General features: G+C 40.6%; 1 protein-coding gene across 3 annotated transcripts in view; it reads left to right on the top strand.

Moving 5' to 3' along the window:
• PRIM2 (DNA primase subunit 2) overlaps positions 1-26526 on the top strand; it is a 308888-nt gene extending 282362 nt beyond the window's left edge. For all 3 annotated transcript variants that reach the window (XM_043907010.1, XM_043907009.1, XM_043907011.1), the window contains exons 13-14: positions 18727-18795; positions 25907-26526. In XM_043907010.1, coding sequence (XP_043762945.1) covers positions 18727-18795; positions 25907-26128 — 291 coding nt within the window. In that variant the 3' untranslated portion in view covers positions 26129-26526. The remainder of the gene's footprint in view (positions 1-18726; positions 18796-25906) is intronic.
• Positions 26527-26880: the final 354 nt, after the last annotated feature.

Below are 26880 nucleotides of genomic sequence, written 5' to 3'. Positions count from 1 at the left end.
TTCATTTCTCCGAAGAGATTTTTTTTTCTATTGTGGGAAGATACAAATGAAATTTTCACATTGCAGTTTTTTCACTGGCACCTAGAATAGTGTGCTGTATCCTTTTCAAGTTGTAAAGTTGTCTTTTTACTATGCTGAATCATGCATGCATATCGTTAATTCTCATAACATTTAATAAAGAATAGTAATTGCTGCCTACAGGATAACTTAAAGGTGATAGTTGTTTGTAATATATGTCAAGGTAGAGTTAATATCTTTCATTGTGATCTGTGAATGCTTGTACTCTTTAGTGTTTTTTCTGTCTTATTATGTAGAAACAAGTGATGTGCTTGGTCTGTCACTGGACACAGGACCTTTTCTCTGGTTTTATATTCTGGCCTGCTCTGCATGACTGTGCCAGGCCCTGTGATGGGGGTTTATGCAGTGGGTACCTCATTCGGCTCTTGCTGCCTTGTCACCCTATGTGAGAAGAGAAAGCGAGGCTGGGAAGGTGAGCAAAGTGCGGACCTTAGAGACAGTATGGGAGGAGGTGGGACCCACACGCCCGTGTCTTGTTTTTCTTTTTACTTTAAATTCAGTTGAAATTCTCTTTGGTTTCTTTCAAGGAAAGCCTTTACTGTGAGGTGAATAATAATTTTTATGTACCTAAATTTAGGAATATGTTTAATACATTATTTAAACCCTGGCAAATAATATGAAATAAAGATGGAGAATAACTCCACTTAACAGGTGGAAACAGGATTTCAAAAGTCCTAGTTACTTTTCTTCTTACTGAGTTAAAATTCACATGACATGAAATAAACCACTTAAAGGCATATGATTCAGGACATTTTGCACATCCATAGTGTTGTGCAGCCAGCACCAGCCAGCTTGTCACCCGATGAAGCCGGGTCCCTGGCGGCCCTCCCCGCCCTGGCAGCCAGCCAGCTGCATGGGTCTGTCCATGCCGGGGCTGCCTGTGAATGGGGCCACCCAGCAGGGTACCTTCTGTGTTTGCCTTCTTTCACTGAGCGTGTCTTCAAAGTTCCTTCTTGTAGCATCTGTCAGTACTACATCCCTCTTCGTGGCAGAATAATATTCCAGTGTGTGTTTATCTGTTCACCCCTCGATGGACAGTAAGTTGTTTCCCCTTTTGGCTGTGTAGTCAGATAGCATCACTGTGAGCGTTCAGATACAGGTGTTTGTCTGAGTGCCTGCTTTCAGTTCTTTTGGATATACACCTAAAAGTGGCATTGCTGGGTTATAGGATAACTGTGTTTAACTTCTTGAGTAACTACCAGGCTGTTTTCCACTGCAGCAATACAGTTTCACATCCCACCAGCTGTGCTGTGAGGGGTTCTGAGTTCTCCACTTCCTTGCCAACACCTGTCACCCTGCCCCCTCTTGTTTGAGTTATAGCCATCTGTGTCTGACATCTCTGACTCTGTAGATGCATCACTCTAGTCTCTTCCTTGTTGTGGGATGGTCTCCCTGTGTGTCTTCACATCACATCTTCCCTCTGTGTATTCTTTGTTTCCTCTTTTTATAAGGACACCAATCATGTTGGATTCAGACTGACCCTGATGACCTATTTTAGTTTCATTTCCTCTTTAAAGACCTTTTCTTCATATAGGGTCCCATTCTGAGGCAGGAGGGATTGCCTTTTTGAAGGAACACAGTTCAGCCCCTAATACCTTGTGAAGTGGTACCTTGTTGGGGTTTTGACTTGCGTTTCTCTGATGACTAGTGATGCTGAGCATCTCTTGTGCTTGATGGCTTCTCTCTCTTCTTTGGAAAAATGTTTGTACAAATCTTTTGCCCATTTTGAATTGGGATGTCTTTTTGTTATTGAGTTTAAGTGTTCCTTATATATTTTGGAACCTAGACTCTTATCAGATATCTGATTTCTAGGTCTGTGTGAGCTGCTATAACAAGTTACCATAGGCTGGATGGCTTCTAACTGCAGAAAGTTACCTTCATGGTTCTGGAGGCTGAGAAGTCCAAGGTCAAGGCCCTGGTAGATTCAGTGCCCCGTGAGGCCCCACCTCCTGACTCATGGGTGGTTGTCTTTGTCTTCTCACTGTGTTCTCACGAGGTAGAAGGTGGCGAGAGCTCTCTGGGGTCTCTCTTACGGAGCACTGATCACCTCCCAAAGGCCCTACCTTCTCATGCCATTGCATTGGGGCTTAGGATTTCAGTATACAAACTTTGGTGGGGGGGGGGGGCCCACAAACATTCAGTCTATAACAGCAATTTTTTTCTCCCATTCTGTAGGTTGTTTTATCAATACTTTTTTGATAGTGTCCTTTGGGCTTCCCTTGTGGCTCAGCTGGTAAGGAATCCGCCTGCAATGTGGATTCAATCCCTGGGTTGGGAAGATCCTCTGGAGAAGGGAAAGGCTACCCACTCTAGTATTCTGGCCTGGAGAATTCCATGGACTGTATAGTCCATGGGTTTGCAAAGAGTCAGACACAACTGAGTGACTTTTACTTCACTTAAGGGACAAAAGTTTTTAATTTTTATGAAATCTAGTATGTTTTTGTTGTTGTTGTTACTTACAGTTTACTGTCATATTTGAAAGTCCATTGCCAAATTCAAGGTTATTGAAAATGGACACATGTATTGTAGGAGTCCTAAAGTTTTAACTCTTATATTTAAGTCAAATGCACTTTGAGTTAACATGATGTGATATATAGAAGTCCATCTTCATTCTTTTTCGTGTAGATGGCCAGTTGTCCCAGCGTCATTTACTGAAAAGACCATTTTTCCCATCGTAATCATCTTAAGACCCTTGTCAAAATTTCATTGGATGTAATTATATGGCTTTGTTTCAATACTCTCTAGAATCAAGGTTTCCAAAGATTCTATGCTGTTGGTCCGTATGTTTGTTTTTTGCCATATAACACTTTTTTTGATTACTAAAATTCTAGTGGATTTTGAAATCAGGAGGTTTGAATTTTCCAACTTCATCCTTTTTCAATGTTGTTTTGACCATTTGGAATCCATTGCAATTCCATGTGAATTTAAGGACTGGCTTTTTCATTTCTGCAGGAAAGGCCATTAGAACTTTCATAGGGATTGCATTGAACCTGTAGTTTGCTTTGGGAAGTATCGATATCCTCTCAATATTATGTTTTTATCAGTGGACAAGGGATTTTTTTTCTGTTTGTTTAGATCTTTTAATTTCTTTCAGCAGTGTTTTGCAGTTTTCAGCATGCATGTCTTCCATCTCCTGGTCTTAGTCATTTTATTCTTTTGCATGGAACTTTAACTTTGTGTCCTTTTCTGGTAGTTGATTGCTAGTGTTAGAACTACAAGTGGTTTTTACAAAGAAATGTTCTTGTATCCAGCAGTTTTGCTGAGTTTATTTATTAGCTCTAATAGTTTTTTGATGGATTTTTTAGGATTTTTCTGTATATGAGATCATGTTGTCTGTGGATATATATTATAGCTTTGCCTTTTTCATCTGTATTTGAATGCCTTTTATTTCTTGCCTATTTGCTCTGACTAGGACTTCAGTGTGTTTTTGAATAGCAGTGGTGAAAGCAGGCAGCCTTGTCTTGCTTATTCTTGATTGCAGGGCTAAGACTTCTGTCTTTCACCGTGAATATGATACTAGCCATAGGTATTTCATAAGTGCCCTTCATTTTGTTAAAGAAGTTCCCTTCTATTCTGTGTGTGTGTTTAAACATAAAAGTGTGTTGGATATTTTCAGAAGCCTTTTTAGCATCTGAAGTGACGGTGCAGTTTTTGTCTGTGGTTTATACATTGATCAGTTTTTATGTGTGAGCCACCCTGGCATCGGGGATAAATCCCGCTTGGACATGGTTTATAATACTTTTAATGTGCTGCTAGATTTGGTTTGCTAGATATTTTGTATCCTGGATTCATAAGGTTTATTGGTCTGTAATTTTCTTAATGATATCTTTCTTTGGCTTTGCTGTCAGGGTAGTGCTGGCCTCGTGAGTTGAGTTAGAAAGTGTTGACTCCTCTTTGGAGAAGGACTTGAGAAGCATTGGGCTTTCCTGGTGGCTCAGACAGTAAAGAATTTACCTGAGGTGTGCAAGACCTGGATTCAGTCCCTGGGTTGGGAAGATCCCTGGAGAAGGAAATGGCAATCCACTCTAATATCCTTGCCTAGAGAATTCCATGGGCAGAGGAGCCTGGCGGGCTACAGTCCATGGGGTTGCAAAGAGTCAGACACGACTGAGCAGCTTTCATTCACTCACTTGAGAAGCATTGGTATTCTTTAAATGTTTGATAGCCATCTAGTCTTGGGCTTTTCTTTGTTGGGAATTTTTTAAACACTCAGTCTCTTTGACTATTACAGGTTTGTTCAGATTTTCTGTCTTCTTAGGTCAGGTTTGGTAATTTGTGTGTTTCTAGCAATTTGTCCATTTCATCGAGGCTACCTAATTTATTGGTATGAAGTTTTTGTAGTATTCCCTTATGATCTCTTTCAATTTGGTGAGGTCATTAGTAATGTCCCCACTTTCATTGCTAATTTTAGTCTTGGTGTCTTGTCTCTTTTTTTTTTTTTTCCTTATTCAGTCTTGGTCAAATTTTGTTGATCCTTTCAAAGTAACAAGTTTTTAAAAATTTTCTCTATTGTATTTCTCTTCTCTATTTTGTTTAATCTTTACTTCCTTCTTTTTGTTGGCTTTGGGTTTAGTTTGCTCTTTTTCTGGTATTAAAGTTAGGTTATTGATTTGAGCTTTTTCTTCTTTTTTATTGTAGTGTGTACAGCTGGAGATTTCCCCATGAGCATTGCTTTCTCTATATTCTGTATAAGGCTTGGATGTTGTATTTTTGTTGTCATGTGTTTCAAAGTATTTTCCAATTACCCTTATGATTTTCTTCATCCTGTGACCCATTGGTTATGAATGTGTTTAATTTTTACTCGTTTTTAATTTTCCAGTTTTCTTTGTGTAATTGATTTTACCCCACTGTGATCACAGAAGATGTTTTCTATAATTTCAGTATTTTTAAAATTATTAAGTCTTGTTTGGCCATCTAACAGATGGTCTATCCTGAAGAATGTTCCCTGTGCACTTGAGAAGAATGTGTATTTTGCTGTTTGGGGTGGAGTGTTCTGTATTGTCTGTTATTGGTTATAGTGTTGTTCAGGTTCTCTTTCCTTGTAAATTGTCTATCTAGTTATTCTACCCATTTATGAAAGAGTTTCCAACTATTATTGTAGAACTGTCCATTGCTACCTTCAGTTCTTTTGATTTTTGCTTCACATATTCTGGGTCCCTGTTTTTCAGTGTGTTTGATTGTTCTGTCCTCCTGATGGATTAGTCCTTTTATCAGTGTATAAGGTAATTTTTGTCTCTTGTAACATTTAAAAAACATTTGGCTGCATCGGGTCTCAGTTGCAGCACGTGGGATCTTATTGTGTCATGCAGTATGTTTCTTGGCAGCACGCGGCCTGCCTAGTTGTGTCGTGTGAGTTGCAGAGCCCCAGACTCAGTAGCTGCGGCGCACAAGCCTAGTTGCTCGGCAGCATGTGGGATCTTGGTTCCCCAACCAGGGGTCGAACCAATGTCCCCTTCATTGCAAGGTGAATTCTTAGCCACTGGACCACCAGGGAAGTCCCTCTTGTAACAGTTTTTGACTTAAAATCTGTTTTGCCTGAGGTTAGTATGGCCATTCCAGCTCTCTTCTGGTTACTGTTTTCATTGGATATCTTTTTCCATCCTTTCACTTTCAACCTGTTTTGTCTTTGGATCTAAAGTGAGTTTCTTGTAGAGAGCAGATAGTTTAATTATGTAATTTTAGCCACTTTTCCCGTGCCTGAGACTGGACAGTTAATATATTTAAAGATAAAATAATTACTGATAAGGAAGAATTCACTTTTGTCATTTTGCTCTTTGTCACGTGTCTTTTGTCCTTCAGTTCCTTCGTTACTGCCTGCTTTGGTGATTCATATTTTTGCAGTGTACTGTTTCAGTCCTTCATTTCCTTTTCTGTATGCATATTTTTAGTTATTTTCTTAGTGGTTACCCTGGGGATTGCTGTTGCCCTCCTAAAGTAATGACAGTGAGTGCCAGCCTCACCTCCATAGTATACAGACTCCCTCTTCTGTGTAACCCTGTCTGTCCCCTTTATGTTGTTGTCACAGATTACATCTTTATACACTGTGTGTCCATTATCACTGATTTATAGTGATTGTTTTATGCATTTGTCTTTTACTTCAGTGGAAGAAAAAGAGGACTTACTGCATCAAAAATGCAGTAATACTGGCCTGATATATGGTGTAGTTAACCTTTTTCAGTGTCCTTTATTTTCATGTGACTTCAACTGTGTAGTGGTCTTTCCTTCCTGCCTGAAGGACTCCCTGTACTATTTCCTGTAGTGCAGGTCTACAGGCAGCAACCTGCCTCAGCTCTTCTCTCTCTGGTAATTTTTTAATTTCTCCATTGTTAAAGGACAGTTTTGTCGGACATACACATCTTGGTTGATAACTGTATTGTTGGAGCCAAGCATGTCATCCTGCTGCTTTCTGGCCCTGATGGGTTCTGCTGAGAAGACTGCGATCCCTCTTGCTGTCTCTGCTAAGTGAGGAGCGGTCCTCCCTCCTGCTCCTGTCTGTGTCCTCTATTGTCTGTCTGTTCATGGCTTCTCCTTTTTTTTTTTTTTAATGTATCCTTTGTTTGTTTATTTTTTGTTCTTCAGTTTTCTGACTGTATGTCATGTGGTATCTTAGTTCCCCAGCCAGGGGTTGAACCCGTGCCCCTGTGTTGGAAGTGCAGAGCCTCAGCCGTGGGCCCACCGGGGACGTCCCTCAGTTTCTTCACAGTATGTGTCTGTGTGGCTCCCCCTGCATTGGTCCTGCTGGGGGCTTGTGAGGCGTTTGGTTTGTAGGTGTGCCTCCTGCACTGAGTGTGGGAGACTGTTGGCCGTGTTCCTTCATCTATTCTTTGTGCCCGTTTCTGTCCCCTCCCTCCTGCGTGTCCTGTGTGCATCTGTTGCTGCGCCTCTGGTGTCCCACGTGCCTCTTTTGCTCAGTGCATGTTTCTTTATCCTCCTTTTTAACTTTTTATTTTATGTTGGAGTACAGCCAGCTAACAATGTTCTGACAGTTTCAGGTGCGTGGCAGAGCGACTCAGCACATATGCATGCATCCACTCTCCCCCAGACTCCCCTCCCGTCGAGGCTGCCGGGTGGCATTGGACACGATTCCCTGTGCTCTACAGAAGCACCTCGCTGGTTGTCCGTTTTAAACATAAGCAGTGTGTGCATGTCCATCCCAGACTTCCTCCCTGTCCCTCCACCCTGGTCACCATAAGTTTGTTCTCTAAGTCTGTGCTGCTGTTTCTGTTTTGTAAATAAGTTCATTGGTATCATTTCTCTTTTGATTCCACATTTAAGAGGTCTTCCTTCTTCCTGCTCCTTAGACTGGATGATCTCAACTGAACTGACTCCTAAGTTTGCTGATTGTTTTTTCTGTCTCCTGCAATTGGTTATTGTTTTCATTTTAGCTATAATTTTTAGCTCCAGAGTCTCTCTCTGGTTCTTCTTTATAGTTTTGGTCTCTTTATTGCTATCTTCTCTTTGTTCGGGCATCGTTCTCTGGGTTTCCTCTAGCGCTTTGAGTTTCTTTTAGCTCTCTGAGGGTGTTGAAGGTAGCTGACATCAAGTCTTTGTCAGATGGGTCCAGTGCCTGTGCTTCCTGGGGGACAGTTTGTATGCATTTCTCCTGTGAATGGGCCCTACCTGCTTGTTTCTTTCCAAACTGTAAAATAGTTTCTAGAAAACTGGATATTTAAAATATTCCAGGTTGCTAACTCGGAAGCCTGGCTGTCTGTGTATGCTTCATCTGGGCTGTCCAGTCGCAGTCACCAGCTGCATGCAGTGACGGTTCAGTGCTTGAAGTGTGGATGGTCCACGCTGAGATGTGCTGAGGGCAGTGGTGAGTTCAGGGATCAGCTCTCCTTGGAAAAGGAAAAACCTTGACTTGTGTCACTTGCTGATTTTTGTTGTGTAAATACTCCTGCTGGACTGATGTCACATTATCAACATGATGTTACTAACCCTGACTTGGGAAGAGATGTGCACACAAGCCAGTGTTGTCCACTCCAGCACACTGCCTGCCGTAAGTGGAAAATACATGCCAGGTTGCAAAGAATTAATGTGAAAAGCTGTGTAAAATATCTTGGTAATTATATTTTTATATTGATTACATATTGAAATGACCGTAAATGATACTTATTTAAATAAGATGTATTATTTAAATTGATTTCATGTTTCTTTTTATCTTTTTTACTTGTAATTTTAGAAAATGTAAAATTACAGATGTTACTCATTGTGTTCCCATTGCTGAGTATTTCTCTAAATGGTTAGTTGAGGCTGTTAAGTATTACAGTGTTTTGGTCCTACTTCCATATTCATATTTTAATATTTGCTTCTAACATAATAGTCGTGCTTGACCTATTAGAGCCAATATTTACTTTTACATGTTGACCTATAAATGAGTGAAAATAAGGCTACTCATTTTTCAAGTTTTGATGAATGATTCATTATTTACAAGTGTATTTCTGTACTAGTATAGTCCATGGGGTTGCAAAGAGTCAGACATGACTGAACGACTTTCACTTTCTTTTCTGTACTAGTGTTGTTTGAACTGTCTCTTTATTTTTCACTTTTTTTTTTTTTAAAGAGAAGGAGAAAATGTGATTTAGGAATTTTACTCAACATAACCATTAATGATTATTTTAAAGGCAAATCTAATGGGTGCTTCTGGGAAAATTAATAACAATATTAAAACATTGAAATATGTAAAAATATATGTTCTTTATAGTTTTTGAAAGGTTGATTAACCTCTCTTTTTCACAGTCCAAAAATTCTCAAGAAGTTAGTGACCATATTAAATCTAAAACTGGTAAATGCCTTTGAATGAAGAAATCTTTCAAAATGGACAGTTTAAAAGACTTAAAAGTAACACTGTGTCAAGATTTTATGGCAAATATAAATCTCAATGACTCCTTCTTCGGTGTTCATATAAATCTGACCTAAAACTCCTGTGGTTTTCTTAGGTGAGGAGTATTTCTCAGTGGAATGTGGTATCCATCTGTTCATTGTTTATGAATGGCAACTGCTGTCAAGAACAGCTTCCCTGTCTGTTTCATCTCCATGAGCATCTCTTCTGATTTATAAGAATTGCTGCACTTAAGTTTTGCTTTTCTTGGTGATGTAGTTGAAAATGTGTACATTGTTCTTGATAAATCTTAGAACAGCATTAAGAAAAGATGGGAAGTTGAACTTTAGAATTGGTGTCAGGAGGATATGTTTCCATTTTTGGCTTTATCATAAAAACCTCTGAACATCTAACTTAATTTTTGTGTATATCTTTCCTTTTCATTAGGCTGAAGAAGAATGGTCATTTGAAGATTATTTGATATTGTTCAAGGTGATTCAAAGAAAAATCACTTTGAAAGTCAAATAACATATGCCATTTGTTAGCCAAGGCTATTAAAGTTTGCTTTCAGTAAAACTGAATTAAAATGGAAAACATAGTCTTTATTAAAAACACATTCAATTCTGTTTACTGTTATGTATCTTTCTGTCATTATTATTTATTCATGTGGAATTTCTGGTATCTGTAGAGGAATTTAATTCAGTCACGTATGGTCACTGTCTCTTATGATACTTATAATAAAATCCACCTGCCTTCCTGTGGACGAAACACTGTTCTCCCAACTTAGTTCTGTTTCATGATCTATTCTCCCAGAGGATTCCTCCTGCCCGAACCCCCCCCCCCCCCTTTTTTTTTTGGAAAAGCAAGCTTAAACTATACAGAAATTAAGTGATTTTTTTTTTCCCATAAGAAGTGTTTCAGATTCTTAGTCTGCTTGCTGTTAAGCCATTTCAGACTTCGTGGTAGTGCTGACCATCAATTTACAGTGTAGTTCTTATTAGATGAAGTTTCTGTTTCTATGTGTGTGTGTGTGTGTGTGTGTGTATAAATATGTATGCGCACACTCAGTCACGTTCGACTCTTTGAGACCCCAAGGTCTGCAGCCCGCCAGGCTCCTCTGTCCATAGAATTTTCCAGGCACGGGTACTGGAGCAGGTTGCCATTTCCTTCTCCAGGCTGTCTTCCTGACCCAGGGATTGAATTCTTGTCTCTTGCATCTCCTGCAGTGGCAGGCAGATTCTGTACCAGCTGGGCCATTGGGAAAGCCCATATTATATATATATATAAGTTTATATATATTTATTTATTTTTCTTTTAATCCTCCAGTCCTTGGAAAAACTTTATTTAAATGACAGATGTTTGGTTTCTTCTAACTTAGTTTGTTTTCTGTAGAGTGTTTGATACAATACATCTCTTTTTATAAAATCTTTGAAAATAACTGTTGTCAGAGATAAATCCGTTTCATTATATCCATAAAGATCACATAGGACATAGTGATTCTGAAGTGACTTGCTTTTATACTAGGCAAAATAAAACGAAACAGGATACCCACAAGGCAGGTGTAACTAGTGAGTAAAGTGTGGGATTGCGATCTGGCCACACTTCTCTGCCTCTCTCTGCCGACTTGACAGGAGTCTTGCCTGCCCTCCCCTCCTGTCCTCTCCTCAGCCTTCTCTTTCTCTCCTTCCCCGACTCTAAGTTCAGTTAGTTGTTCATGTTTCCCTCAAGCTTAAATCCTTTACCCCAAATGTTAGACATATCTTCAGTAATTCAAAACCTGTATCCAAATACAGTAAAAGACAGTGGGACATTTTCAATATTTGGGTTTCCATATTGTGGATGAATGTATAATAAGGAAATGATGTAATATGATTATTAAACAGTGTAATACGTCTTTCAGAAAGCCTCTTAGAATTTACTTGACTTGCAGGACATTTCAGGATTTATGAGGGATGGCATAGTACACTTTTCTAGCTGGAGAGGGTCACCGTTTTGAATTGGATTCTACCAGGCATTACAAGGGCCTAAATAATTGCTGTAAAGCATTCTTTTTTTAACATGTTTGCATATATATGTGAAGAGCAGATTTAGAGAGCTGGTAATTAAGTAAAATAACCAGAACAGTGTCTGATATGGATGGAGCAGGAGTGTAAGATGCTCTTATTATCCCTGTTACTCCTCACCTTGAGCCCATCCCTGTCCCTGCAAAGGCAAGCAGGCGAGCGGAACAGCCTGCGCTGCATCCAGACCTGGTTCACTGTGGTGGGCTCTGCGTGCAGGATGTTTGCTGGGGGTGTTCTCAGGGTCAGCAGCTGATAGGGAGGGAGCAGCAGGGGAGTGGGCTCTCCCGTCTGAGGGGGATGGCCCTGTGACTGGTCCCTAATGGGGCATGACCTTCACGTGCTGCGTCGGCGGTCAGAGTCAGGCTGCTCTCAGCTCTCCCCAGCCGCCGGGACAGTGCGACCTTCAGTCTCAGCGGCCTCTGAGCCTGAAGACCTGCGTGCCCGTCCTGAGGAGACGGCACGGCCTCAGTTCTCTGCTTCCAGGGAGAGCTAGTGGGACACCAGATGTTCAAGCCAGAAATTGGGGTGACATCCACTGCTGGTCCCAGGGCTCTCAAGGATGTCCCCTACTCTCGTTATGTCTCCCCATTGTCCACAGCCCCGGTCCCCCCAGAAGTCCTTCATACTGAGGTCAGATCATCTTTCTAGTATGTTTTAGAGTCTGCCCATCCCCAAGCACCTTGCTTGGAGCTTCTGTGCCCCCTTTGCTTGTTATCCTGGGTCTGGGTTGCTCTGATGCTTTATACTTTCTTTCTCTTCGTCACTGTGATTCATTGTTACCACCTGGTTCCATCCTCTGCTAAGGCTCATATTGAGGTGCTCCTGTCAGGTCAGCACCTGTTCTGGACTGCTTGTTCCCTTGTTTGTCCTTCCCTCCAAACCGACTCTGTGGCCTTATCCTCCCCAAGGGCATAAGTGGTATCTGTCATCTCTATAAACCTGATGCTGGACTCCCTTGCAGGGGTCGAGTGAATGTAGACCACATGGGTGGAGACAGTGACTGACTTGGTTCACAGTCTGAAAGCTCGTCTGAGAGGTGTGGGCTGAGCCTGCTGTGTGCACAGGCCAGGTTAGCTACACATAGCAATGGCAGATTTCTACATTTGGATTTCAGGTCATTGGATGGAGCGTTGTCACTCTCTTCTCCAGAGTGTCCTCAGATGTGACTGGAGAAACCTCTCAAGCCCCTTTTAAAACCTGTGGAAGAACTGAATTAACTTAGCAATTTTTTCTGTGATGCTATACCAAAAAATAGAGAAAATTGGAAATCAAGTGTCTAATTGCAGAGGTTCTGGTAAAAGTACTCTAAGACAGATTCAAACAGAAGGAAGTTTCTTTGGGGAGGAAAGACATTTATTTTATGGCTCAATAAACATTTTCTGAGCACCATCCATGTTGCTTAGTTTTCCATATGTTCAAATCTGGAAACAGAAAGATGATGAAGAAACTGTGTTAGAGCTTTTAGTCTGGTGGCGTTAAAGGGCATAATTAACTATAATGAAGTATGAGAAGTTCTTTTAAAAATTATCCTAAATGCTAGTTGAAGAGCCGGGGGAGTGAGGGTGGGGAATAAAGGCCTTAGAGAATGATCCAAAATTTAAAAAAAAAAAAAAAAAAAAAAGATCCAGAGGGAGAAGACCTGCTGAGGAGGGAGGGGGTAACACCAAGGAGTGCTTCCTGCAGGAAGTGACGTTTGCATTGGGTGAGGAGGTAGGGGTAGGAGTCCTCTGGAGGGAGGTCAGGCCACAGGGGGAGCATTCATTCAGCATCAGCAAGTATGATCGAATGTGTCTGCATTCCAGTCACCTTCCAGATCCTGGGAACATAGCAGTGAGCTAGTAACATGGCCTCTGCCTTCTCGGAGGAGATGCTCCAGGGAAGACAGGAGGTAGAGAAATCCAGTGTGGTGAGAGAAGCTCGGCTGTGGGGCGGTGGGCATGGTCAGATAAGGTCCTGGTGTGTTCTGGGCAGCCTGGTCCTGTGAGCGCTGTGAACACAGGTTCTAGGGACAGGCTAGTTGAGAAGCACTACGCTGGTAAGCCTTGCCCTGAAGAAACTTAGGTAATTCTGGACTAGACCAAGTCAAACAACGCATTAGATCAAAAACACCCTCTGAGAAATCACTGGACTTTTGTGAGCTGAAATTGCAAAGCACATCCCATGGGAGAAGCTGGGCTGGAGGTGAGGGCCCAGGGACAGGTGGGCAGTAAGGGCCCCAGGGAGGCTGTGTCCTGTCGGTCACTGCCGTGCAGGAGCCAGCAACGCCAGGGTCAGGCCTGGACTGCAGGGAAGCTTCTCTGGGGTTGGATCAGCAGCTGTCTTGAGTGAGGACGGGAGGAGCCAAGGAGTTTTGCCATAAAAAGGGGATGACGAGGGCCTGAACAATGGGGAGGAAAAGATGGGTCTTAAGGACCTTTAGAGGTAGAAATGATTCATTTGGCTAACTATTATAGACAATGAAGAGTGAGTTAGAAGAATTCATGGCATATGGTGTTTTAAACGTGTTGCAGCACATCTTCAGGACTGGGAAGCTTGCCCCTGACCTGCCAGCAGGTGAGGGTCATGGCAGGGTCGTCAGGTGTCTGGGAGAAACAGGAGCCAGATAAATGAGCTCAAAAGTGTTCTGGACTCTGCATCATGACTGTTTCTCTCACCTTTAAAATAAAGTTAGAAATGGAGTGGGAAAATATCAGCAAATATCTCTTTGAAAGGTTGACTTTTTAAGAAAGAAACACGCTTGTTATCACTTTTAAATAAAACAGAACATGACCTTGAGTTAAAGATAGCTGAGTTGCGTGTCTCCCCCATGACCCCAAATTTACCAAACTTAGTAAGCACAAACATGATGAACGTCTTATAAAAATGGCAAACTGCATTGCTTTCAAAAAAAGAGGAAAAACCATCTAATGTTCTTCTTGATGGACTTTAGTCAGCTGATAAGTAGTTTAAGATACATAGAGAAAAAAGTTAAAGAACATAAGTTACCAAGATATAGTAGTATGATATCGCTTTTCCTCTTAATTTTTCTTAACCTTCTGACTACTGATGAAGTAGACTAGAATGATTGTTGTGCTTTACTGTTTTGTACTCTAGCCTGGAAATATTGATGTTAAAAACCAAACTCAAACTGCCATTTGAGCAATATTCTTAGACCTTCATTGGAATTTTTCTTTAAATAATAAGCTTTTGTTTTCAAATAAGCCTTTATTTAATAAGATTCTTCAGATTGTTTGTATTTTTCTAAAGCAGAACTGAGAAACTTCTAGCATAGGCATCAGAATTGGCACTTGATTTGGTTTCCTTCTTAAAGGACTGTTTGGCACCGATGCTGGTTCATGAGGAAGCTGTGGTGTGTTGTCTCTTCCCGAAGGACCGGGGAGCAGGGGGACTCATGCCCCTGCTGGGTGAGTGCGGTTGTGGCTGTGGACGCATGTCTGCAGGCCAGGCAGAGCAGCTGTGGGCTCTGTCCCGTGGACGCATTTCTTGGGCCTTTCACACTCTGCTCCCACCTGCCTCCCTCACCTTCCTGTTTTCTTTTCTTGTCTCCTTACATCCCTCCTTCCTCCAGTAGAGCGTCTCACCCTGTGAGTATGTATCTCTCTCTCTGGTTCTTTCAAATCCCCACTTTGGCTTGCCCAGCCTTGGTGAGCTGGCCCTTCAGAGCTCAATGAGACAAACACTTGTCTATAAAGTGCTACTGCCTGAGTACATCCTCATTCTGGCTTTTCTACAAAAATGGTTTTTTCTTTAAGAAATTTTAATATCATATGCAACACATGATAACACAAAAAATATGTAAAAAAACACATTATGAACTAACTTGCTATGTACCCCTCTCCCCCACCAAGCATGTTTTAGAAAAGCATGGTTAGGTACGTTCAACATTGATGCTATAAGATATTGCCATATCCAGTATTTCTTCTTTCTTGAGAAAATATAAAAGAAAATTTCAGCTTCAGGAAAGCACAGCACTTCTGGTTGAAGTTAACATCTCTTCGAACTCAGGTAGCCTGGCTGTAAGTCAGGCACATCTGCCCACAGCCCAGGGGCACGGACTCTTCTGTTAAAACTTTGCACTTTAGAAAAGATCACTTGAATTACGACTATATGAAACATTTAAACTCTGAATGAGACCAACTCTTCCTAAGACCCTGAATTTCAGGAAAGAAGTATATAAGAACATATAATGCTGTGGTGGAGCATTTTCACGTGGAGCAGCTATTCTTCTCCCCGCCCCCTACCCCCCACAACGGTCCGCACCTGCTGCAGACCCCTCATCTCCCGTGGACTCCCGCTGTGAGCTCACCCTCTCCGCCTGACCCCGGCACAGCAGGCAGGCTCTCCTGGGAAAATGTGCATCTTTGTGTCACACCCGTGCTCAGAGCTGCAGACGCTCCCGTTCCCCGCGGGAGAACCAAACTTCACTCAGTGCCCAGCTCAGTTCAGTTCAGTCCTCCCGGAGCTTGCTCAAACTCATGTCCATCAAATCGGTGATGCCATCCAACCATCTCATCCTCTGTCGTCCCCTTCTTCTGCCTTCAATCTTTCCCCATCAGTGCCAGGACCCTTGCATTTCTTTTCATGTATCTCTTTCATATAGATCGTAATGGGAAACTATACGTTTTTGTTGTTTGGGTTTTGTTTTGTTTTATTTGAATAGTAATGATCCAGCCTGACCTTTACTGTGCTGTGTCAAGTCCATTCTCTACATCTGCATCTCTATTCCTGCCCTGCACCTAGGTTCATCAGTACCATTTTTCTGGATTCCACATGTATGTGTTAATATACAGTATTTGTTTTTCTTTTTCTGACTTACTTGAAGGAGAGAGTGGGATGAATTGAGAGAGTAGCATTGACATGTATACACTATTGTGTGTAAAATAGTTAGTGGAAATCTGCTGTATCATGCAGGAAGCTCAGAGGGTGTTCCGTGATGACCTAGAGGGGTGGGATTGGGGGTTCAAGAGGTAGGGGATATATGTATACATGGAGCTGATTCATGACTCATGAATGATTCATGTGTATGGCAGAAACCAGCACATTATTATAAAGCAATTATCCTCCAACTAAAATTTTTTTAAAATAAAATAAAAAGAAATTGTCAAAAAAATAGTAATGTTTCACAGTTTCTATCTTAATTTAAAACACATAAGTTTTTTAAGGAAAAAACTGTCTCAATGAAAATAAGATCATTCAGCTGTACGATTTTTCAATTTTTAATTTTTTCCACGGTTAAATGGCCTTGAGTAGACAGTACCCCAAGGCTTCCCAGGGTGCTAGTGGTGAAGAACTCACCTGCTAATGCAGGTTCAATCCCTCGGTTGGGAAGATCCCCTGGAGCAGGAAATGGCAACCTGCTCCTGTATTTCTTGCCTGGGAAATTCCATGGACAGAGGAGCTTGGCAGGCTAGTCCATGGGACCCACAAACAGCCAGACATGACTGAGCACAGACAGACTCCCCTATTCTGCGAAGGTCTGTTTCTTCATAATCCCTACCCGTAACCCCCAGTCACCTCAGGGCACCTTTCTCTCAGCTTTCCCTGCTGGCTCACTGACCGTCTCCCAGGCTGGTCAGTTGTTACCTGTCTCCTTCCCTCACTCTTCTTCCTGGGACACAGTTCATCCAGTGAAAAGCACTGTGACCTCTTGCCCCAGTGCACCTTTACAGACGTGCAGAAACCTCATCCACTCAGATATGCTGCTGTGCAGTCAGTGAAGCTGTTTAAGGGTAGATGGGCAAGTGATTTATTTATGAATTTGCAAGAAAACTTGCAATAAAAATTCTTTATAGGAAGATGAAGTAAAAGAGGAAAAGTAAATGGTTTTCGTTAAGAAAGAACCTAATCTCTGGAGTGGAGTGGGAATTGGGGTAGAAAGAGGATGGTTGTATGATTTTTTTTAAATCTAAATTTAATTTTTTAATGGAACCTAAAATTTCAAGATACATCATCTTTCCTTGCATTCTATGGTTTCTATATCAGTTTCTCATAATAACTTTTTATATGTGTACCTTACCCAACTACGTAATTTTACTATTATGTTTCTTACATATTATAAAAATATTGTTTTATAGTATGTTTCCCAAACATATAGATTAGATTGTTATATATAATGTTACATATTTATTTTGCAAGATATTTAAATATACCATATATATATATGTATAGATATAAACATGAAGTGTGTTTGCATAGAATAGGGTGTTAGATTTATTGTTTTGTTTTTACATAAAGGGAATTTGTTCCGTACAACACAGTTGAGGTTTTTGTCTGTTTCTGTGAATTCATTTTCTCCCAGGTAATTTATGGCATCATCTAAACATGTTTATATTTAAAGTCCTTGCTTCTTCAAGATTGTAATCCACAGATATTCATACCTTGGTATCACTGATGTTTGCCGTACTCAACTGCAAGTTCAGCTCAGCATAGGTGACTTATCTGTGTGTAAAAACATTGGCGAGTATGAGCTCAGAATGTTTGAATTACTTTAAAAACTTTGTGACTTTCTTCATTTTAAAGACTTACAGTCATTCATTTTAAATTCATGTGTTTTTCATTTTGCTCTAGTAATTCAAGAAAAGTGGACAGGTCACATGGGTAGACAGGCAGAATCCTGGGTGCTATGATTGGTTGGCATTTACACAGTCCTTTCATGTAGGATTTAGTAAAAGGTGACCTGAAATTTAGAAATGTAACCTGTAAGACAGTCAGAGAAAACCTTCTTTTAAGTACACTCCTGTCAGTATAATGTGCTGCTTATTCTGTACTGTAATTTTTTTGTATCTGTCAAAAGATGTAAGCTATATTCAGTAAGGAGGACAGCAAGAATTTGATATTTCACTTACATTTCTTTGTCTGATAGGAAGTTCATGCTTTCGAAAAAGGATAGAAATTAACATTTCTCCAAAGTTATTTTTTTCCTTCATTCGAGGCTGTTTCTTACTTCCAGCATTGTACTGTGTTTTATGAACAGGCCACATATGTATTTTATTTGTCAGGAGAAGTGATGAAAATTTACAAATTTCAGCTGGCATTGCACTCTGCTGATAAGGATGGGAGTTTACGTGGCTCTGAAGAGGTTACATGAAGTGGAATTGGGAAGCAAATTGTATTTACAAAATATGGGATGATGTTCCTAATAGGTGTTCAGAATGGACTATTTACTCTCATGTTTTGCTGAGCTTTACTAGAAATAACTTCATTTCAAAAAGGACAAATCTGATTGAAGGCAAAAGCATTCCCTCTCCACAGATACTCATCCCCAAAGGGTTTACATTAGATTTTCCTGATGGGCACACAGTTGTATTTTATGCTATTTTTGTACAAAGTGGTCATGTGGAAAATAAAAATCTAAATAGTATACTTGATTGCTTCATGCACCAACCATTTAGGTTACTAGATTTATACCTACAGTTTTGGAAGATGTGTTGCAATATGATATTCTGACGATAACTGTCAAAATCATAATGCTGGGATTTCTTTTCATCTTGTTGTCAAGGTAAAGTTATTGAAATTCACAGTCAGTGGGTCAGAAAGATCACTTCTTATCTCTTGTCATCAGTGGTTTAATGCCGACCCAAACAGCTACTGTATAATGTCAAAATTATCACAGTGCCCAGGCTGCAGGGGTACAACATGCCACATGATTTAATGCATTTCCTGTCTGGAATGAAGATTATGAAAAGGCCAGCAAGCAGGAGCTATAGTGGTTTAGAAGAAAATTGATTTCTAATTTTCTTTCTCTTTTTTTCCCTTCATTTTTAGATTTTGGATTTAGTAAAAGGGACACATTACCAGGTAGCCTGTCAGAAGTTCTTTGAGATGACACATAATGTAAGTAAATTTTTAAATTTTATAACCTTATCCTTTGTCTTCTGTTACTCTGTGTTTCATTTAGGAGTTTCTGCTGCAGCAGTAGAAACCACTCCAGCTGTTTTCAGGGGAAAGGGATTTATTACACAACATGAGGTTGCTTATAAAATTTATGGAAGGGGCAGGGAATTAAGCTTGAATGCTGCAGATCCAGCAATAGAGTAACTAAGAAAAACTACACTCTGAGAAAATCTTACTTTGCTACGGCTACCACCTTCAAGTACTCCACTTCAAGGGATGAGACCAAGGGTTGGCAGATTTTCTGTAAAGGGCCAGATCATGACAGGTCCACGTGCCCTTTGTCACACCTGCTCCTCTCTGCTGCTGTCATGCAAAAGCAGCCTAGACATTGTGGGAAGGAGCAGGCTTGCATCTGTCCCAGGAGAACTTTGTTTATAGGAGCACATGGTGGGCTGGACTGGACCCTCAGGCCTTAGGTACCCAATCCTCAGAGTAGGTCTGGAACACTGGCTCCTGTTGTCCAGAAGAACCAAAGGCTTTTGCCATCTTCCTTGTAGAAAATTGAATGCTTTTACTTGTGGCTGCTCCCTCATGTTACCATAGTCTGTTTCCCAGTCTCATGTTTATCTGCATGGCAGACCCTAGGTTATGCAGTGGACCCCCAAGCTGCAAGGGAGTCAGGGAAATGTGTTTGGTTGTTTTCTTGCCAGACTGCTATACAAAAGGCCTGCTAGTAGGTTCTGAGAGGTGTAATGCTTAGGTCACAAACTCAGAGGTCTGCAGGGGTCAGGCAGATAACCCGGAAAAGTGAAATTGCCCGAGATGAACACCAGTGAATTAGTCACTCTGCTAGAGGTGTGACCATTGACAAGTTCTGTGGCTGTGTGCAGGTTGACAGCATGTCTGCAGGTCGACTTAGCTCACAGACCCCCCATTTGCAGTCACTGGTCCCGATCATGGCTTTGTAACATGGGACAGAAAGCTAAGAATGGACCTGGGCCATGCACCCTTGAAACATTTTTTCTCTAGGTACATATTGTGCATTTTTGGAGCCTAGTGTTTATCAGGTTTCAGAGGGATCCATGATCCTCCCAAAAAAGATGCTACGTGTATAGAATTCATCATCAGCTACCATGGTACTTTTAAGTTTTATAATCAGTTTTATGTTTTCTGGTTTTCATGAAATCATTTTTCTTTTGTGGTTATATAATTGCAGAATTTCTTACATTAAATTTCATAGGACAAATGTATCTTATAACATCACTGATAATAATGAAAATAATAATAATATTGAATAATGTCAGCCAACACCAACAAAGCCCTTCACATGTGCCAGGCCCAGCACTTAGTGCCCTGGACACATGGGTCCTTTGGTTCACACCGCAGACAAGAGTAAGCCCAATCCACATCCCCATCATGACGGAGCTTAGGGAGTCTGAGGGCTTAAGGCCCTAAGGGGTGAAGCTTGGATTTGAACAGGCTGTCAAGCCCTCACCTGGAGCTCATGAGCCAATCCTGACTGTGTTCTAGAGCACCTGAAACTGTGTTTGTAATAACGACTGTAGAGGCCATTAGTATTTTCCTGTCTGGATTCACGATCCAGCCTTCACAGTTTACTTTAAAAAATAAGCGGGCCTAGTAATTCAACATGACTTGCCTGAAGGACCACAGCTGGTTAGTGGGAGGTCTGGAAACAGAATTCTGGAGACAGAATCCTGGTCTGCTCTGGGCCGTGGGTCTAGTCCTCTTACTATTACACCTAACTGTTGAAAACAGTGTTTTTCTTTAAAAACATAAAAATTTTATTTTTACGAAGTTGAAAGAACTAAATGTCAATATAATAGTGAACAACAAATTGTCATCAGTTTTATTAAAATAGGAATCTCAACAGATGAGCCACATGTTTGGTATTTTCAGCGTCAGCCTTGCACAACTCTTTCCCCTGTAGACTATAATTTGCTTGCTCAACTTGAAAATTTTAATTTAATTTAATTCTTAATTATTTGTGGACCTTTTTAATTAAAAGGCCTTATAACTTTCACAAATTAAGGTCAATTTAACCTCTTTTTTTTAAGAAGATTTGAAAATTATATTTAACACTTGAGTCTGTGACATTGCTAAAAAGTAAGAAGTGTTTATTTCTCAGATCCACTTTTGTAGCATCTCTCCTATTGATTATTCCTATAAGAGTATTACTACTATTGCTGATTTTTAAAACTTGCCTTAAATTAATGAAGAGACTAAAAAGACACATGTCTAAATCCTCCCACATACAGAAAGTCTACTTTAAACCACAAATAAACCAATGGAATAAAAAGGCTGTTTGTATTCACTAAATGTCTCCTTATAGATTTTTTGTTGTGAATCTCTCTCTTCACTTACTATTTTTTCTAATTTAATTTAAAAACAAAATCTGTTTTTATTGTCATGTTGCTGTCACTCTGCCTGCTCTCCCCCAAAAACCTGTGATTATTTTTTTGAGCCCTCTGTGATCAAACTCACTTTAATGAAAGTTTTGAAAATGAACCCGTTAGCTGATAACATTTACAGCAGTGCTGTGATGGTTCCATATGGCTTTTTTGGTAAGACCAGCTGCCTCATTATAAGCTGTCATTGAAAACCTCTTGATTAAAACCCAAACATCCCATAGGCATAGGTAAAACAGTATTGCTTCCATTCCTTCAGAATCCACATTTGCTACAGCAGATATATGAAACCTTTGTTACTGTGAAGGTCATCGTGTGCAAACCATGCTGATTCCAAGCAGATGTTAGAGAGAGATTCACTTAGTAGATATCAAAGGCAGGCCTGCTTGAAATCTGTTTTCCTCAGTATTTTTAGAGAGCAATATTTTATGTTGTAGTGATTTTTTAAAAATTTTGTCATACTCTGTTTGTAAATGAAAACACTAGGCATTTGTGTAGATTAAACTCTGGATTTCAATTGAAAATGATTTCTTTAGAAATAGGTCTCTTTAGGTACTGAGTCATTCTGGATACTTATTTTCCAAACAGCTGAGCATAATTCCTTTTCACTGTAAGAGATCTCTACACAAATCTTATTAAAATCTATCACACATTTTCCTACAATCTTAAATAGAATATACCAAGTACACTTAAGCTTTTTAATCCTTGATCAAGATCACTTTGGGGATCAGTCAGAACCCTGGGCCAGGAGCCACCACTGTCTCTTGTGTGGATCACTCACTGCGGCAGCTTCCTGACTCCTTCCCCAGCAGCTGCACACTTATCTGCTCAGTTCCTTCTCCTCCACATGGCTGCCGGGTGACTTCTAAAACAGAGAAGTCTGACTATTTTAGTAACGTGCTTTTTAAAAACATGTTAAAAGCCTTCCGCATCCCTCCTTCTAAGGTAAAACTCAAAATTTATTACGTAGCCTATAAAGGTCTCTATCCCACCTTTCTTCTACTCATCTTATGTTAGATCTTTGCTTTGGGACTCCCGAGATCATTGGACAGAGTGAAGATGCGTCACAGGATTTCCCTCTCTCAAAACTTAACAGAAAGTAGAAAACATAATTAAAAAAAATTATTATTAACCACAAAGAAAAATATCACCAGTAGCAACCAAACAAGAAAAAAGGCAAGGAGAGAAACATTCACAGCAAACAAAATTGTGAAAATTCTCACTTAGTATTTCCAAATATAGAATGAGGCAAACTGCATCTCACCCCGCTTTGTTTTCTAATGAGGAGTAAAGGAAACTGTGGGGCTTCGTAGGAGGCACAGGATCTGTTCCTGGGTTGGGAGAGTCCCTGCAGTGGGAAATGGCAACCTGCTTCAGTATTCTTGCCTGGAGAATTCCACAGAGGAGCCTGGAGGGCTACAGTCTGTGGGGCTGCAGAGAGGCAGACCTGACTGAGTGCCACCACCACACAAAGGAAGTAGCTGCTAACTTTTAAGTGGGAGATTTTGATGTGGCTAAATCTCTTACTCTATTCTTTTTACTAATTGGATTTAAAGTAAAATCTATTTTCATTCTATTTGGTTTATGCTTCTCCCTTTCCTCCCTAAAACTTCCTAGTTTTAAGTTCCTGAACAGGATGAAAGATAACTTCCTTCAGGCAAAAATAAAAGTGAAAGAAAGAAAAATTTAAAAAGAAATATCCCATCTCAGAAGAAATACAGTCCAGTAAACAGAAGGAAACTCTTCTTAAGTTCATCATGCTACCAGGCATCTTAATAGATGTTTGGTAAAATTAGCTTATTTAACAAAATGAGTTAAGAAAGGACAATTGCAGACCTAAGAGAGAAAGTTGGGAAACATGACGTCACACAGAACCTTGGTTGTTACAGGCCCTCATTTCAATACCCTTGGCATTATTTAGTTGGTTAATAAAAATATTAATTAAAATGGATTACATTTCAAATGTAAACTAACATTACATTTTGGGCTTCCTTGGTGGCTCAAATGGTAAAGAATCTGCCTGCATGCAGGTGACCTGGGTTCCATCCCTGGGTCAGGAAGATCCCCTGGAGAAGGGAATGGCTACCCACTAGTATTCTTGCCTGAAGAATTCCACGGACAGAGGAGCCTGGCGGGCTACAGTCCATGGAGTCTCAAAATGTTGGACACGGCTAAGCAACTAACACAAACAAAACATTATATTTTAAACTTAAAACATTTGAATGACATTTATTTGCTAATTTTATGATATAAAGGTAAAGTCTTTTGTTTGAGTGTAGTTTAGGGATGGGAATTTGATTGCATTTTTTTTTCAAAAACCATACACATAATACACCACCACTGATTTCCAGTTTGTGTTTCTTTAAAGTGGAAAAAGAACTTAATGATAATACAAAGCAGTATGATCTTTCCCCCTGTCTTTTTGAGAATTCAGGTGGTTTTATTTTTAACTAACTTCCCTTTCTTGAATCTTTCCAAAGCATTTAATGTAGATTTCATAGAACCAACAACTCTTTCTTTTTATCCTCATATTTCCTTGGTTTTCCTCGTAGCAGCCCTATGACATAACTATTATTACCCCCATTTCAGGGGAGAAGAAACTGATGCTTTTAATATACAGTGAAAAGTGAAAGTGAAGTCGCTCAGTCGTGTCCGACTCTCTGCAGCCCCATAGGCTGTAACCTACCAGGCTCCTCTGTCCTTGGGATTCTCCAGGCAAGGGTACTGGAATGGGTTGCCATTTCCTTCTCCAGGGGATAGTCCCAACCCAGAGATGGAACCTGGGTCTCCCACATTGCAGGCAGACGCTTTACCATCTGAGCCAGCAGAGAAGCCTGGTGTGTAAAGATGACCACATTTCATTTTGTCCATATTGAAATCTAATCACTCAATTTACTCCACAGATATCTGTGATAGATATTTTGACAGTTGAAACAAGGTGTAGAAAATATGTAATTAATTACCACAAAAGGTGAATAAAAGGTGCACTTTTTGCCTAAAGTGACCCAACTATGCTTTTTATAATTCTTATAGACAAGATTATCTCTAAAATAACATTTATAATGCTGTGATTATAAGTTTGACTTTGCATAAAACCCCTTAAAACAGATTTCAGAGTAACTAAGTGACCTAAAGGCCTGAATTCTGATTCTGGCACAACTGGTTACTAGTGCCATGACTGTGTCTCAGCCATTGGGTCTCAGTTTCTTAGTCTGTTCTTGGAGGAGATTCAATTGAAAGGATTCCTTACATCTTTCCAATCTCTAGTATTCTCTGTTCATAAAAGCAAAGTCTACTGGTTGAAAATGTGCTGGGAAATAAACTTACTTTTCATGAAACACTTTGTAAAATGCAAACTTTATATTGAATCTCCCAGTTTATGAATTGAGTGAAAATTAATGTAATAAAGAAGCTCACAAAATGACTCCATTGTTAATAAAAATTATAGATAAAACATTCAGGAAATATTTTGAAACTAAGCAGGAAAGGAGCAGATAAAAAATTATTCTTTGTGATCTGGGTCGTAACTCTTAAGTCAGTGTATACACTATCAATCTGCTATACACTGAATTATTTAAAAATTTTTGGCCCAACATGTATCAACAATGACTACAGAGAATCAGAGAACCCTGGGATTCTCAAGTAAGTTTTACCAGGAAGGATCTTCTTTCTGTTTATTGGTCTACTTGTTAAGAAAGTTCATCCTGAACTGTAATGGTAACTTTAACCCCCTGCTAATCCATTTTAATCCGCCATAAGATTACACATATCTTTAATCACATCACTTCCCTTCTTAAGAAATTTTAGTGACTACTAAAAATCTTGATGCCTACACAATTTGGTCTGGGTTACTGATATGGTTGTCAGATGTCTCTGCGGTCTGGCCGCGGCCTCCTCCCAGCCTCTTGTCCTGTCGCCCCATTCTGTGCCTTGCACACCAGCACGCCTACACCTCCTGCTTTTCCAGGCAGCGCTCTGTACCCCGCTCCTGGGGTCCCGCTGCTTGGATGGCCCTCACCCTCTTCATCCCAGCTGTTACTCTCCCATCCTTCTAGACTCAGCTCATCAGGAAGATCCTCCTTTTTCCTTTTCTTGTTTTTTTAAACAAATACTGACTGACAAGATGCCAGGCATTTTGCTCTGACGTGCCTCCGTCCATGGGATTTCCCAGACAAGAGTACTGGAAAATCCCATGGATGGAGGAGCCTGGTAGGCTGCAGTCCATGGGGTCACTAAGAGTCAGACACGACTAAGCGACTTCACTTTCACTTTTCACTTTCATGCATTGGAGAAGGAAATGGCAACCCACTCCAGTGTTCTTGTCTGGAGAATCCCAGGGACGGGGGAGCCTGGTGGGCTGCCATCTATGGGATCACACAGAGTCGGACATGACTGAAGTGACTTAGCAGCAGCAGCACCTTTGAGCATCTGAGGTGTCAGGTAGGAGGTGGGTGGGGAAGCAGGGGTCTGGACTAGAAGTACCCCTCATGGCTTGTTACTGTCCGGGGGTGGCTGGAGCTCCCTGTGAGTGAGATCGTTTAAGTGGTGGTTGAGATTTTGAAGGAGAATCTATGTTTCAGGTGTTGAGTAGGTTCTGAATGAGGTCTGCATGGTTCTTCACGCCCCCTTTATTTGTACTTTTGTTATGTTTGTACTGTTGTGACACACATCTGCTTCTCGTGCAGGTGGATGATTGTGGCTTTTCTTTGAGTCATCCAAACCAGTTCTTTTTTGAGAGCCAGCGGATCCTCAGTGGAGGTAAAGACATCAAGAAGGAGTCTGTCCAACCTGAAATGCCCCAACCCAGACAGAGTGTCCAGAGAAGCAAGGATTCGTCCTCCGCTTTGGACTCGCTCAGCTCCGCTCTGGACATGGATCTGGAGGAACTGGAGGAGTTGCTTCAGTGAATGATTCCTGGGTAGTTGGTAGCCCATCTTCTTCGCTGGCTTTTATTTCCAACTTCACGATTTTGCCTTTTTCGTCACCTTCTCCCTCTGCCCTACCTCCTTCATCCATCCACACGTGCATGCTTCTCAGGAAGGCAGGCTTGCAGGTAAAAACAAAGACCTCCAGTGTATTTTGCTTTGTCAAAAGAGAAGAGGAAGTATTTCTTTCTTTTGAAATCTAACACTTGAATGATGTGACTTAAGTCCTTTTTTAGGAGAGAAAGCAGCCTTCTGGACTGGTTACTGTCCCCTAGAAACAATACAACTGAGAACAGCTTTTAGTTTAACACTTACCACTGTAATGTTGGCCCAGACCTTTTCTGGACCATCTTTGTTAATAAATATCAAAATGTATATAATTGTATGTCTGCATATAATTGTGAGACTCATATTATGCCTTTGCCTCAGGTCTTAATGTGGTATTCTGGATACCACATATATTCAACATATTGCCAAATTTTAAACTTTTCCTGCTTCCTTTTTCTCTTGATTTGGCCATTTGAAGTTATTCTGCATTAGCAAGAGAATTGTTGCTCCTTTGAATGGGAGCGAACTCTACTGAAGTGAGTTGTGACTCTGGAATTAAGAGAAACTGGATGTGTACAGTCACTCATATTGTTATAAGGAATAGAAGGGTTTTATTATATAAAACCATAGTAATCCTTTTCCGCTGCCACTTCCGCGCTCTTGGGGGGGACAGCCATCACTATGGT

This window comes from Cervus elaphus, chromosome 7 (genome assembly GCF_910594005.1).
Source record: "Cervus elaphus chromosome 7, mCerEla1.1, whole genome shotgun sequence".
NCBI classification, from domain to species: domain Eukaryota; kingdom Metazoa; phylum Chordata; class Mammalia; order Artiodactyla; family Cervidae; genus Cervus; species Cervus elaphus.
This window is presented reverse-complemented; position numbering and strand designations above follow the sequence as displayed.